General features: G+C 60.5%; 1 protein-coding gene across 4 annotated transcripts; it reads left to right on the top strand.

Annotated features, from left to right (window-relative positions):
• The first annotated feature begins 6288 nt into the window (after positions 1–6288).
• On the top strand, positions 6289–13616 carry ZNF628 (zinc finger protein 628). Of its 4 annotated transcripts, none has more exons than XM_078439271.2 (3): positions 6289–6500; positions 10017–10126; positions 10366–13616. In XM_078439271.2, exon 3 carries the CDS (start codon positions 10371–10373, stop codon positions 13500–13502), a length of 3132 nt encoding a protein of 1043 aa, XP_078295397.2. In that variant the 5' UTR covers positions 6289–6500; positions 10017–10126; positions 10366–10370; the 3' UTR covers positions 13503–13616. The 4 variants fall into 4 exon arrangements, with proteins under 4 accessions (XP_078295397.2, XP_078295398.2, XP_078295396.2 ...); XM_060652296.3 differs by having other exon boundaries at positions 6413–6500; positions 9728–10126; XM_078439272.2 differs by lacking the exon at positions 10017–10126 and having other exon boundaries at positions 6291–6500.
• Positions 13617–13645: the final 29 nt, after the last annotated feature.

Genomic DNA, 13645 nt, shown 5'->3' with positions numbered 1-13645 from the left:
CCGCCAGAGCGGCTAGTGAGTAGGGGAGAGGGGAGGATACACGTGCTGGCCCAGCTGGTTGCTCAGGTGGGTGACGCTAGGGACTGTTTTTGGCGCAGCCTGGCTGTGGCCGTGGGAGGGGAAGACAAAACATGGGTGTGTGGTTTCCCTTAAGGCATTTTACTGAGGGACTGGGGGGCCCTTGGTATTCGGGGAGGCAGAGGACAGACTGGGGCATGACTGGGTGGAGAGGCTGGCTCCGGCGGGGGCGGGGGTGGGGGTGGGAAGGGGGTCCTCTTGTCTCCGGAAGGGCGCTGGCCGGAGTGGGGGGGGACCCTGGTCTGGGCTGGTGTAGGGATAGGTGCTGCGGCGCTTGTTGTGAGGGGGCCGCGCGGAAGGTTCGCGTTGGGGGGCGTGCGGGTCACCTGTGGCTACACACTCACGCACACCCAGTGCCTCATAACCACGTGCACTGATTGTCTTGCACTTCTGGAGGTCAGAAGTCCGAGGCGGCTCTTACGAGCTGAAATCAAGGTGTTCCATCTGGAGGTGGCGGAGGGAGAATCCATCCGCCCCCCCCCCCCCCAACCCCGTGACTTTTCCGGCTGCCAGAGGCGCCGAAGACTTCTCCTAGCTCACGCTGCGAGTTAAGTGGCAGAGCCCGGACCCGGAGGTGGCTCAATGTGGGCCCGACACCGTGTGTTTGCACGGCAGGTCTGTCTGCTGCAGGGCCAGCAGCAGGAGGTCAGCGCAGGGCTCCGACGGGGACCACCAGGCAGGCAGGCTGTGCCAGCAGCGGGCGGCCGCTTGGCCTCCCTCCTCAATCTCTGTCTTGGCCTGGGCAAGTCGTGTGTGTGTGTTTGCCTATGTGCGCACAGCCTGGACGCGCATGTGGTGTTGTGGAATCGCCTGGAAGCTTTCCCGTCCTGTTACTTTCAGGCCCCGCGGGGAACGCAGAAGGTCGCTTGGCAGGGGGCTGTTAAGGGAGTGGACCCCCGGGTCTCTGGAGAATTGGAGGTCAGCGCTCAGGCTCAAGGACGGCCGCCACTGCGTGGCGGGGGCCCGACCTTTGCTAGCCCACCTCCAGGAGCGGGCTTGCGCCCATGCCACCAGGAGCCGAGGGCGACATCTGCTAGCCAGCCCTGTCCCACCGACGGGCAGGGTCGGAACACACGTAGGGCCACTGGCCGTTCTGGCTCTGGCCTGGGGACGCGCCACCAGGGGGCGCCAACATCCCAGGCAGGGCCGGGAGGCCGTGCGGAAGCAGGCTCACCCTCACCCTTGGGCCCCCCTCCTCTTCTCTGGTGGTGGATAAGAGTCACCCACAGCTGGGGACTGGCTTCATCTGATGTTTGTTGAGGACCCGCCCTTCCCGCTATTACAAGGTATATACACAGGCTCCCTTCCCCTCGTCCCAGCCCTTGCAATTAGAGGCGGGTTATTTCATAAACATTTATTGAGCACCTACAGTAGACGGAGAATGTAGCAGTGAGCGAGACTAGCACAGTCTGTCCCTGGAGGAGTCTGGGAGTGAGATGCCGACAAACAAGAAAAGACCGGTTCAGGGTGTGCTGGACAGTAAGTTGGATGCTGGATGGGGGGAGCGTCCTGCTTCAGATGGAGAAGCCCTCTCTGAGAAGGTGACAATTGTCCTGCAACCTGAGCGGAAGAGGGGGCAGCCAGGAGCTTCCCAGGCAAAGGGCACAGGGCATGCAAAGGCCCTGAGACAGGAGCAAGCTTGAATGAGGTGAGAGAGAGGGAAGGATAGGAGGAGGTGAAGTCAGAGAAGGGGACAGGGGCCAGACCTGAAGGGCTTTGTAGGCCAAGTAGGAGTTGGGTTTTGAAGGTAAGAGTGACGAGGGCCATGCTGAGTTCGATGTAGGGGTAGCGTCGAGACCTCAGGGCCCTGCCCAAAACTTCCTTTGCTGTCTTTACCCCTAGAATGTGGAGACCCCACTCCTAAACCCCCCTCCAATATGGGGAGGGGGAATCGAGAAGCTGAGATGTCAGGGCCAGGCCAGGAGCCCAGGCAAAACTTGTCTGTCCTTGCCCCCATTGTGCTCATCTCCCACCTCTCCACCTAGTCCCAGAGGGACTCTGGTTCCCTTAAAATTTATTGTGAAAATGTACAGGTGTCAGGTTCCTGGTGTTTCCAACCCAGAACTCTGAGAGGCCAACACTATTATATTTATTTCCCATGTTTTCTTCTGAGAAGAGGGATGTTATGGGCTAAATTGTGACTCCCCAAATTCGTCCGTTGAAGTCCTAACCCCCATATCTCAAAATGTGACTGTGTTCAGAAATAAGGTCTTTATTTTTTAAAAATGTTTATTTTTGAGAGAGAGAGGTGGGGAGGGGCAGGGAGAGAGGGAGACAGAATCTGAAGTAGGCTCCAGTCTCCGAGCTGTCAGCACAGAGCCGGACACGGGGCTCAAACTCACAGACTACGAGATCATGACCTGAGCTGAAGTCGGACACTTAACCAACTGAGCCACCCAGGTGCCCCAGAGATAAGGTCTTTAAAGAGGTGATTAAGTTAAAATGAAGTCATATGTCTGAGCCTAATCCAATTTGCCTGGTGTCCTTATAAGAAGAGGAGATTTGGATACAGACAGGTACAGGTAGACCATGTGAAGACACGAGGAGAAGACAGATGTCTACAAGCCAAGGACAGAGGCCTCAGGAGAAACCAACCCTGCCCACACCTTGATCTTGGACTTCTAGTCTCTGGAAATGTAAGAAAACAAATTTCTGTTGCTTAAGCCACCCAGCCTGTGGGACTTTGTTAGGGTGGCCCTAGCAAAGTAACACAGAAGTGTATTAGTTATCTATGCTGTGTAACAAACCCCCGCAAATACCATGGCATGGAACAGCGTATACTAATTTTCTCCCAGTTTGCATGGGTCAGGAGTCCAGGCACCACGGCTCACTGGGTCCTCTGCTCAGGGCCTCGCGAGGCTGCGATCAAGATGTAGGCGGGGGCTGCAGTCTCATCTGGGCTTCGGGTCCTCTTCTAGGCTCACAGGGAAGTATTCATTTCCTCACACCTATAGAATTCGTGGAGGTGGATGGCTTCAAGGCCAGCAGGAAAATCACTGATGTTTCACATCTCTGACTTCTAGACCCAGTTTTAAAGTTTGCCTGATTATATCAGGCCCACCCGGAACAACCTTCCCGTGTTAGGGTTCTTGGGGGAAGCAAAACTAATAGGATCCATATCTACCTGTATCTACATCATCTATATCTATATCTACAGCTATCTGTATCTATTCTATCTATACATACAGTCACAGACACACAGAGATGTTATATATATATTATATATAAAGAGATTTACTATAAGGTATTGGCTTGTGCCATTATGGAGGCTGAGAAGTCCCATGATCTGCCATCGGTGTGCTGGAGCCCAGGAAAGCCGGTGGTGTGGTTCCAAGTCTTAAGAACCAGACAGTCCATGGTGTGGATCCCAGCGTGGGTCTGAAGGTCTGAGAACCAGAAGCGCAGAGGGCCGGCAAAGATCCACGTTCCCGGCTCAGTCAGGTAGAGAGGGAGGGAATCCAACCTTCCACCCTTTTGTTCTAGTCAGGACCCCCGTGGATTGGGTGATGCCCACCCACCCTGGGGAGGGCCGTTGGCTTTACTCAGTCTACTTATGCAAATGCTAATCTCTTCCGGAAACACCTTGGCAGACACGCCCGGAAATCGTGTTTCACCAGATACCTGGGCATCCTGTGGTTCAGTTGGTGGACACGTAAGATTAATCATTACATTTCCTTTTGATTGACATCAGCTGATGGGGAGCCTTGATTGCACTTGCCAAAATCCCTTCACCTTTGCCAAATCACATAACCTATCGCAGGAGTGCCATCCATCATGTCCGCAGGCCACCTGAAGAAAAGGCACTTGGTGTACAAGGACATGGGTCATTGGGGATCATCACGGAAAGTGGCGGCCACTCCTGGGGAGGGCAGTTAGTGTGTATCTGTCTCTGGCCACATTTCTGTACTTAAAACAGATGAATCCGTTTTCTTTCCTTTTTACTTTTATTTTTTTAAGTTTATTTATTTATTTTGAGAGAGACAGGGACAGCGCAAGTGGGGGAGGGGCAGAGAGAGGGAGACAGAGATTCCCAAGCAGGGGCCCCCCCCACACTGCCAGCGCAGAGCCTGGTGCGGGGCTGGAACTCACCAAACCGTGAGATCGTGACCTGAGCCGAAACCCGCAGTCAGGCGCTTAACTGACTGAGCCACCCAGGCACCCCCGGAATCTGTTTTCTAGGTACAGATGGGACTGTGTGACCTGGTGTCAGCCCTGGTTCCCCCAGGGATGGGCGGGGAGGCTCCTCTGGCTCCCATGCGCTGGGCCATGACCACGCCTGTGGGGACCTGCCAGATAGGGCTTGGATGGGGGCGGGTAGACTCTGGGGCTGGAGACACCCTCAGAAAATCACTTCCGGGTTACAGGAATCACTTCCTGGCTGTAGGATGTGTATCACTTCCTGGTCCTGTGTCTGGCCAAGAGACTTTAGAGGGCCTCTATTTGCCACCCCCTCCTCTCACCACCCCCCCCCCCCCCGCCCCGCATTGAAGTGAGGATAACACCCCTTCCCTGGAAAGAGGCCCATTCGGGCAGGGCTGGCTGGGCACCCATGGGAGCCACAAAAGATGTCAAAAAGGAGCATCCTTAGTCTGCGGGAGAAACAGGCCAGCCCTCTTGGCTCCTGCCCACACCCCAGCCCCCCCGCTTAAAGTGCATCTCTGCTCTCCTCCTGCACTAGGGTGAAAATGGATATTCTACTTTTAGTCTTTGGCCCTGGGAATCCTGTCTTTGGTCCAGATACCTCCTGTTGCGTGTCAGGGGGAGACCGGTGCTCCAGGGCAGCCCCCACCCCAGCCCCTAATCCTCTCCTCTCTAAGCGCAGGTGGCGCCGTTACCAAGGCAACGGACTGAATGGCCCAAACCACGATCCAGTGTCCACCCAGCCCAACACCACACACCTTCTCCTTCCAGAGGGAAGGGATGTGGGTTGGAGGGCTTAAGCATGTGGGGACCAGGAGCATTGGTGCGGGCACAGCGAGTGGGGCCTGAGCCCTTCCCCACCCTGTGATCAAAAAGACTCTAGTCCTTGTTGGACCACCTTGGAGCTGGACTGTTCCAGAAGCCCAGGACACACCTCCCACCACCCACAGTATGGCTGGCAGGGTTGGGGGGGGGGGGGCGTCTAGTGTGAGGAAGAGGGAAAGGTCCAGGTTCCCCACTTACTTCCAGGGTTTCTCTTCTCCTTTGACTACCAGTGAGGGTGGGGCTGCCTTTCTCTGGAAGTGTGTGTATGTGTCGTCCTTATCAACTTTTTTTTTGGCTGACAGCTTTAGGATGGGGATAGAGAGGGACAACCTCCCAGGCACACAGGACTTTGGGGCACGAGTAATAGCCTAGGTCCCCGGGAAGGGTCAGGTAGGTTTGGGCTGCCTTCAAAGCCTGCAGTCCCCACTCCCAGCTCTGTCCTCTGGGATGAATGGTTCATCTGGCTGGCCAGGTGGGGGAGAGGGGTTCAGAGGGACTGGGCTGGATAAGATGCCTGATCTAGTTGGACGGGGCTAGTATCCCCTGGAGAGAAGGTGGAGGTCAGGGACAGGGGCGCTGCTAACCACCCTACGGTGCACAGGACGGCCCTCAAAACAAAGAACAATCTGGCCCAAGCGTCACTAGTGTCAAGGCTGAGAGACTGTTGGGTGACATGCAGAAGTCACCAAGGCTGAAGCCGTGGTGGGGTGACTTGGAAAGGAGGGAGAGGGGATCCGGGACAACTCAGGGGTTCCCTAAGCCCCCAGGCCTCCAAGGAGCAAGCACAGCAGGGTCCAGCTTCCCGGGACAACCGCACACTCCCGGGAACTGCGTGCACGTGGGACCTCTGCAGGGTGGGGGTGTGGGTGTGAACAGAAGCCCTGCGGGCCTCGGTTTCCCCGGCAGGGAAATTTTAGAGATCCAGGGACTGGGCGTGGCGGTCAGGCCAGGAATGACCACACCCTTGATGGGCTAGGCCCGTTCGGAAACCGCGCAGCTGGAGAGCAATTCTAGGACAGACGAGAGGGAATCGGTAGTAAAACACGGGGAACGTGAGACCCCGCCTCCGGGCGGGTCTTCCCGGGCCTTGGGCTGACTTCGGACACAGCCGAAACGACGGGGCCGTCGAGGTCCGGGGAAGACTACAACTACCACGATGCCGTGCGCCGCCTGCGCCGGGGAGCGAGCGACGGCCGCAGGCTAGCGGGAGGGGTGGGGCGGGGCCTCGGCGCACGTGGCGTCGTGACGCGCCGACGGCGACGTCGGGGTTTGTGTGCGCGAGAGGCTGCCGATAAAGGTTGGGTGCCTCGCGCCGGGGGCTGTTGGGAGGGAGCGCGCCCCCGCCCCCCTCCCACGCCCCCACTCCTCTCCCGCCGCTGCCGGGGCCCCGTCTTCCCGTCGGCCCCCGCGGGAAGGCCCTGGGTCTCTCCCGCTCATTCCCCGGGTCGGGGCCGCAGGTGAGAGACCGGAGGGGTGGGGGTGGGGGGAGGGACCGGAGGGCGGAGACGTTGGGGAAATGGGGGAGCGTGAAACCGGAAGGGATGCCTTAAAGGGAAGGGCGCCACTTCACCTCCGATTTTTGTCCACCAGGCCGGCTCCTCCCTCTTAAAGGGCAAGGGGCTGCTTTTCAGAGGGGCGGGGCAGGTTCTGCAGTTCCCCGCAGCTTCCCGCTTTTTATTCTCTGAGGAAGGATTATCTCGCGAAGGAGCACTGGCAGTGCCCCAAACTTTGAAGGAAGAGCCTCTGAGTCCCGGTGGCTTCCAACCAGACACTAGCTTAGCTCAACAAAGGTGGAGATTGGTGTGCCCTAGGAGCACCCTCTTAAAGGGGAAGTCGGGCCTGATGGAAGGGTGTGGTCCGGCCTTTTGAAGGGGATGCTCTTTATTGGACTAGATGGGTCCAGCTCTTCCTGAGAGCCGATGGCTCCTGTCTAAGGCGTGCTCGGCCTTCTGAAAGGCACGTGCAGCTTCCTGGGATAATTAGTGTCTTAAAGGACTTGATTACATTTTAAAGAGGATGTTCATCTTGTTTTTGTTTTTTTTTTTTTAACTTTTTTTTAACATTTATTTTTGAGAGAGAGAGAGACGGAGAGTGAGCGGAGGAGGGACAGAGAGAGAGGGACACAGAGAATTTGAAGCAGGCTCCAGACTCGGAGCTGTCAGCACAGAGCCCCACATGGGGCACAAACTCAACGCAAGATCATGACCTGAGCCGAAGTTGGACGCTCAACCGACTGAGCCCCCCCCAGGCGCCCCGAGGATGCTAACTCATCTTTTTTTTTTTTTTTAAAGAGAATCTTTATAGCCTGTCCAGAGGGGATGCCCAGCCCTTTTACATTCAAGATGTGTGCTCACTCTGTGCCAGACGTTATTTTAGGCTCTGGGGTGCAACAGTGATTGAGATGCCACTAACATTTAGAGGGGAGAGGCTAGGGATGCTGCTAAACACTGTGCAGTGCTCGGGACTGGTCCCTCGACACTGGTCCAGCCCCGGATCGCAACAGTGCTGAGGTTGGGAAACCCTGCTTAAAAGCAGGTTAGAAGGTGCTGAGTGCTAGAGAGAACAATAGAAAGAGGGGAAAGAGAACGGGGAGTGTTGGAAGGGGTTGCAGATGTAGGTCCAGTGCAGGGAATGTCTCCCTGAAGCGACCTGTCAGCAAGGACACTGTCGGGAAGGGGCTCCAGGCGCCGACTAGATGACGTGGGGGGAGAGGCTAGAGGAGGTCAGGGAGGGGAGGAGGCTGTGGGCACGTATGAGATGTATCTCCTCTGAAATGGGAGCTGTAGAAGCTTGTGGCACGTTCCCTGCAGCCTCTGTGTTGGGAACATACCAGAGGTAGGAAAGAAAGAGGGGTGGAAACAGGGAGATCTGTTTTGGGAGACTGTTGCAGCTGTCCAGGAGGGACACGTTGGTGCCCTGGACAAAGGTGACAATGAGGGGCTTGGAGAGAAGTGGCCAGGTTCCAAATATGTCCCTGCTGGAACAAGGGAACCGGCTGACGGATTGGTCATAGACGGTGAGAGAACGAGAGGGTGGTGAGGAAGAATAGAGGGGTTTCCGGGGATGGAGAAGATTGTGGGTGAAGAAGGGAGAAAGCAGGAGCAAAAAAGAAAAAGAGATTTGGGGCATGTTAAGTGTGAGTTGTCTGCTAGGCGTCCCTATGACAACTGTAGCAGGGTTTGGAGTTCAGAGGAGAGGTGTCAGATCTGCATTTTGGAGTCCTTCTGTTTAGACGGAGATCCTGAGGGTGAGTGAGGGCTCCCAGGGAGAGTGTGGATGAAGAAGGAGTCCAAGGGTCGGCAGAGCCCTGGGCTCTCCCACATTCACAAGTCAGGGAGACGAGAAGGAACCAGTGCCCGAAAGCGAGGAGAGTGGCTTAAGGAGGGAGGGACCCCGTAGGGATTGAGGAGGGGCCGTGGAATTTAGCACCAGGGAGGCCATGAATGGAGTGGAGGGTCTGAGTGGTGGGGTTTGAGATGGGAAAGAGCATGTATTGACCGCACTTTTGAGTTGCTTTGCTGCAAAGGGGATGGGGAGAAATAAAGCCATAGCTAGAGGCAGTAGTGGGGTGAAGGCTTTTTTTTATATTTTTAATTTTTTTAATGTTTGTTTTTGAGAGAGAGAGGGAGAGAGCATGAGTGGAGGAGGGGCAGGGAGAGAGGGAGACACAGAATCTGAAGCAGGCTCCAAGCTCTGAGCTGTCAGCACAGAGCCCTGTGCGGGGTTCAAACCCACAAACCACGAGATCATCAGCTCTTAACCAACTGAGCCACCCAGGTGCCCCTGAAGGGTTTTAAGTTTATTTTTGAGAGAAAGTGTGAGCAGGGGAGGACAGAGGAAGAGAGAGAATCCCAAGCAGGCTCTGAACCATCAGCACAGAGCCTGACGTGGGGCTCAAACCCACGGACCATAAGATCATGACCTGAGCCAAAATCAAGAGTCAGTGCTTGCCAGCTGAGCCACCCAGATGCCCCTGTTGGTTGTTAAGGGAGGTGCAGCTTGTGGGTACCCAGATGGGAACGGTCCAGGAGAGGAGGAAAGTAGGTGGGAAGTCCGAGTCCGTGGGCCAGAGGCGGGCAGGTGGGAGGGTGGTGCACGGATTCTCAGCCTCAGCACTGCTGCCGTTTGGGACTGGAGCATTCTTTGCTGTGCTGGGCCGTCCCATGCACTGTAGGGTGTCGACCAGTATCCCTGGTGTCCCCCTCGCTAGATGCCAGGAGCACCGGCCCCTCCAGTCGTGACAACTTAGCGTCTGCAGGCTCTGCCAGATGTCCCCTGGGGTGGGAGAGTCGATCTCCTTGAGAGTCACCGCTACAGTGGTTGGGATGTGGCGACATTCTCTTCTGATTGCATTTATGTTTTCAGTGACCAGATCAATGGCAGGATCACCTGCTAAAAGCAGGAGGGGAGAGGAGAGGTTTGAGGGGAACAGAAACATGTCTGAGTACCACCTGTTGGGTGGGAGTGAATGGACTAGAAAAATGCAGGTATGAGCAGTGCCGGGAACTTGGAGATTCGTGGGCATGAGTGCAGAGGGAGACCCGGACTAGGGGCGCCTGGCTGGCTCCGTGGTAAAGCATGTGACTCTTGGCCTCGGAGTTGTCAGTTCGGGCCCCATGCTGGGTGTGGAAGTTACTTAAAAAAAAAACAAAAAAACCATTTTTTTGTGTTTTTTTTTTTAAAGGGAGACGGAAGCCAGGCAGGAAGCGAGGAGGTGGATGGGTGTGGAAGGTGCAGCGTGGCTATGGATCTGGTGGAGTCTAGGGATTTTCGGTTAATGTGGAGAGGAAATAGGCAAGCAGCAGTGGGGGGGGTGGAGTGTGGAATGCTCGAAGGGGCTCTAGTTACAGTGGCTGGGAACTGGCGTTGAGGCAGGGTGGACGAGGAGCTCCTCAGAAGGAGCGGGCTCAAGCATCAGAAGCCGGGGTGTAGAGAGAGCCCAGGCCATCCTCAGGGACAGTGTCTGTCTTTAGAGGGGAGGAGCTTGGCCCTAAAGGACGCGCTTGGCCTCCTAAAGACCACGCCCACCCTTCTCACACTTGTCCAGCCTCCTGGCGAGGGGATGACCAGCATGCTGTGGCGGGTGAGCACTCCTCCCAGTTTGCCAGAAGTTTCTGCGTTGGCACCTAAGGTCTTGCTTTGGCGCAGCCCTGGGCCACCGGGGGCCCTGATCCTGAGGGAGGCGTCCTGCCGCGCGCGTGGGCCGGGGACGCACCCTCTGCCGCTTCCAGGGCGAACGTGTGCGTCCAGGTTGAGAGGACCGGTGTTGGGGCGGAGGTGGGGCGGGGTCCCGCCTTCCCCTGACGCCGAGTCCCCCACCAGGTGTGATGGTCGGCTCCCACGCGGACATGGCGCCCGCCTCCACCTCCGAGGGGCCGGCGGAGAAGCCGGGCCCCGCGGCCCCCGCCCCGACGGCCCAGTACGAGTGCGGGGAGTGCGGCAAGTCGTTCCGGTGGTCGTCCCGGCTCCTCCACCACCAGCGCACGCACACCGGCGAGCGGCCCTACAAGTGCCCCGAGTGCCCCAAGGCCTTCAAGGGCTCCTCGGCCCTGCTCTACCACCAGCGGGGCCACACGGGCGAGCGGCCCTACCAGTGCCCCGACTGCCCCAAGGCCTTCAAGCGCTCGTCGCTGCTGCAGATTCACCGCAGCGTGCACACCGGCCTGCGGGCCTTCACCTGCGGCCAGTGCGGCCTGGCCTTCAAGTGGTCGTCGCACTACCAGTACCACTTGCGGCAGCACACGGGCGAGCGGCCCTACCCGTGCCCCGACTGCCCCAAGGCCTTCAAGAACTCGTCCAGCCTGCGGCGCCACCGGCACGTGCACACGGGCGAGCGGCCCTACACCTGCAGCGTCTGCGGCAAGAGCTTTACCCAGAGCACCAACCTGCGGCAGCACCAGCGCGTGCACACGGGCGAGCGGCCCTTCCGCTGCCCGCTCTGCCCCAAGACCTTCACGCACTCGTCCAACCTGCTGCTGCACCAGCGCACCCACGGGGCGGCGGCCGCCGCCGCCCCCGCCCCCGCCCCCGCCCCCGCCCCGCCGCAGCACGAGCCCGGCGCCAAGGTCTTGGTGTCCGACGCCTACCTGCACGCGCCCGCGCCGCCCCCGCCCCCCGCGCCCCCGCCCGTGGTGCCCGAGCTCTTCCTGGCCGCGGCAGAGACCACGGTGGAGCTGGTGTACCGCTGCGACGGCTGCGAGCTGGGCTTCGGCAGCGAGGAGCTGCTCTTGGAGCACCAGCCCTGCCCGGGGCCCGAGGCGGCGACGCCGCCCCAGGACGGGCAGGCCACCGCGGCGCCCAAGGCGGACGCTGCCCCGCCGCCCTCGCGGTCCCCGCCGGCCCCTCCGCCGCAGCCCCCGCCTGCCGCCGCCGCCCCGGGCTTCGCCTGCCTCCCGTGCGGGAAGTCCTTCCGGACGGTGGCCGGCCTCTCCCGCCACCAGCACAGCCACGGGGCGGCCGGCGGGCAGGCGTTCCGCTGCGGCAGCTGCGACGGCGCCTTCCCGCAGCTGGCCAGCCTCCTGGCGCACCAGCAGTGCCACGTGGAAGAGGCGGCCGCGGGGCGCCCGCCCCCCCAGGCGGAGGCCGCCGAGGTCACCTGCCCCCAGGAGCCCCTGGCCCCGGCGGCCGCCGCCGCCGCTCCTGCCGCGCCGGCGCCCGCGCCCGCGCCGGCTTGTGCCGAGCGGCCCTACAAATGCGCCGAGTGCGGCAAGGCCTTCAAGGGCTCCTCGGGGCTGCGCTACCACCTCCGGGACCACACGGGCGAGCGGCCCTACCAGTGCGGCGAGTGCGGCAAGGCCTTCAAGCGCTCGTCGCTGCTCGCCATCCACCAGCGCGTGCACACCGGCCTGCGGGCCTTCACCTGCGGCCAGTGCGGCCTCACCTTCAAGTGGTCGTCGCACTACCAGTACCACCTGCGGCTGCACTCGGGCGAGCGGCCGTACGCCTGCGGGGAGTGCGGCAAGGCCTTCCGCAACACGTCGTGCCTGCGGCGCCACCGACACGTGCACACGGGCGAGCGGCCGCACGCCTGCGGCGTCTGCGGCAAGAGCTTCGCGCAGACCTCCAACCTGCGGCAGCACCAGCGCGTGCACACGGGCGAGCGGCCCTTCCGCTGCCCGCTCTGCCCCAAGACCTTCACGCACTCGTCCAACCTGCTGCTGCACCAGCGCACCCACTCGGCCGAGCGCCCCTTCGCCTGCCCCATCTGCGGCCGCAGCTTTGTCATGGCCGCCTACCTGCAGCGGCACCTGAGGACGCACGCCCCGGCCCCCGCGGCCCCCGCCGCCGGCTCGCAGCCCCCCGCCCCGCCGGCCGCCGCCCCGGCCCCGTCTGCCACCCAAGACGTCCACGTTCTCCCCCACCTCCAGGCCACGCTCTCCCTCGAGGTGGCCGGGGGCCCGGCCCAGGCCCCGCCCCCGGGTCAGGCAGCCCCCAACTCCCAGACGTTTCTCCTGGTGCAGACCGCCCAGGGCCTCCAGCTCATCCCCAGCAGCGTGCAGCCCCCCGCGCCCCCGCCCCCACCCGCTCCCGCCAAGCTCATCCTGCTGCCCTCCTCGGGCACTGCGGCGGGGAGCAGCCGTGGCAGGCAGGGCCCACGGGCAGCTGGGAAATCTGGGCAGGGGCCTGGAGTCGTATGGCTGCCAGGTCCTGGGGGACTAGGGGTTCAGGGAGGGGGCAACGCAGGGGCCAGCGGGGGAGGGCAGAGCCTCATCGTCCTGCAGAATGTGGGGGGTGGGGAGGCAGGGGCACAGGAAGTGAGCGGGGTCCAGCTCCAGCCCCTCCGGCCAGCCCCGGAAGTGACCACGGTCCAGCTCCAGCCGGCCCAGGAGGTGACCACGGTCCAGCTCCAGCCGGCCCAGGAGGTGACCACGGTCCAGCTCCAGCCTGTGGCAGGCCAGCTGTCCAATCCCAGCGGGGCAGCTGTGACCACGGAGGCCCCCAATCTGCTGGTGGTTCAGAGCGGTGCGGCCGAGGATTTGCTGGCCGGTCCCGGCCCTGGGGAGCCAGGTGACGGTGAGGCCGGTACTGGTGTCGTCCAGGATGTGCTCTTTGAGACGCTGCAGACGGACGAGGGCTTGCAGAGCGTCCTGGTGCTGAGCGGGGCAGATGGGGAGCAGACCCAGCTGTGTGTGCAGGAGGTCGAGACGCTACCCCCTGGGCTGGCTGAGCCACCTGCCCCTGGTCCGCCGGGACAGAAACTGCTCATCATCCGCAGTGCTCCCGCCGCTGAACTGCTGGAGAATAGCAGTGGTGGGGGAGGCGGTGCCACGCTGCAACTGCTGGCCCCACCCCCACCTGGCCAAGCCTCTGTCCCAGTGGGCATCTCCACGGCTCCCGCCTCCCAGATGGTACAAGTGGTACCCACCGGCACTGCACCTGGGGGCGTGGCCCCGCAGGCCCTCCCCTCCATCCAGATAGTCCAGACTCTGCCCGCAGTCCAGCTGGTGCACACGTTTTGAGCAGAACCACTGGTATCTCTTCTTGCCCCACACAGAGACCCGGACTCACTGCTTGGGCTGCGCTGGGGGGAGGGGAGCTGCAGGCTGGGCTTGCTAATAAAGACCAGAATCTCCTCCCCTGTGTTTTGTTTTCTTGGCGATGG

The sequence above is a fragment of the Panthera onca genome, chromosome E2, assembly GCF_046562875.1.
Source record: "Panthera onca isolate mPanOnc1 chromosome E2, mPanOnc1 haplotype 2, whole genome shotgun sequence".
Lineage (NCBI taxonomy): Eukaryota > Metazoa > Chordata > Mammalia > Carnivora > Felidae > Panthera > Panthera onca.
Note: the sequence above shows the minus strand (reverse complement) of the source record. Positions and strands in the feature narration are given on the sequence as shown.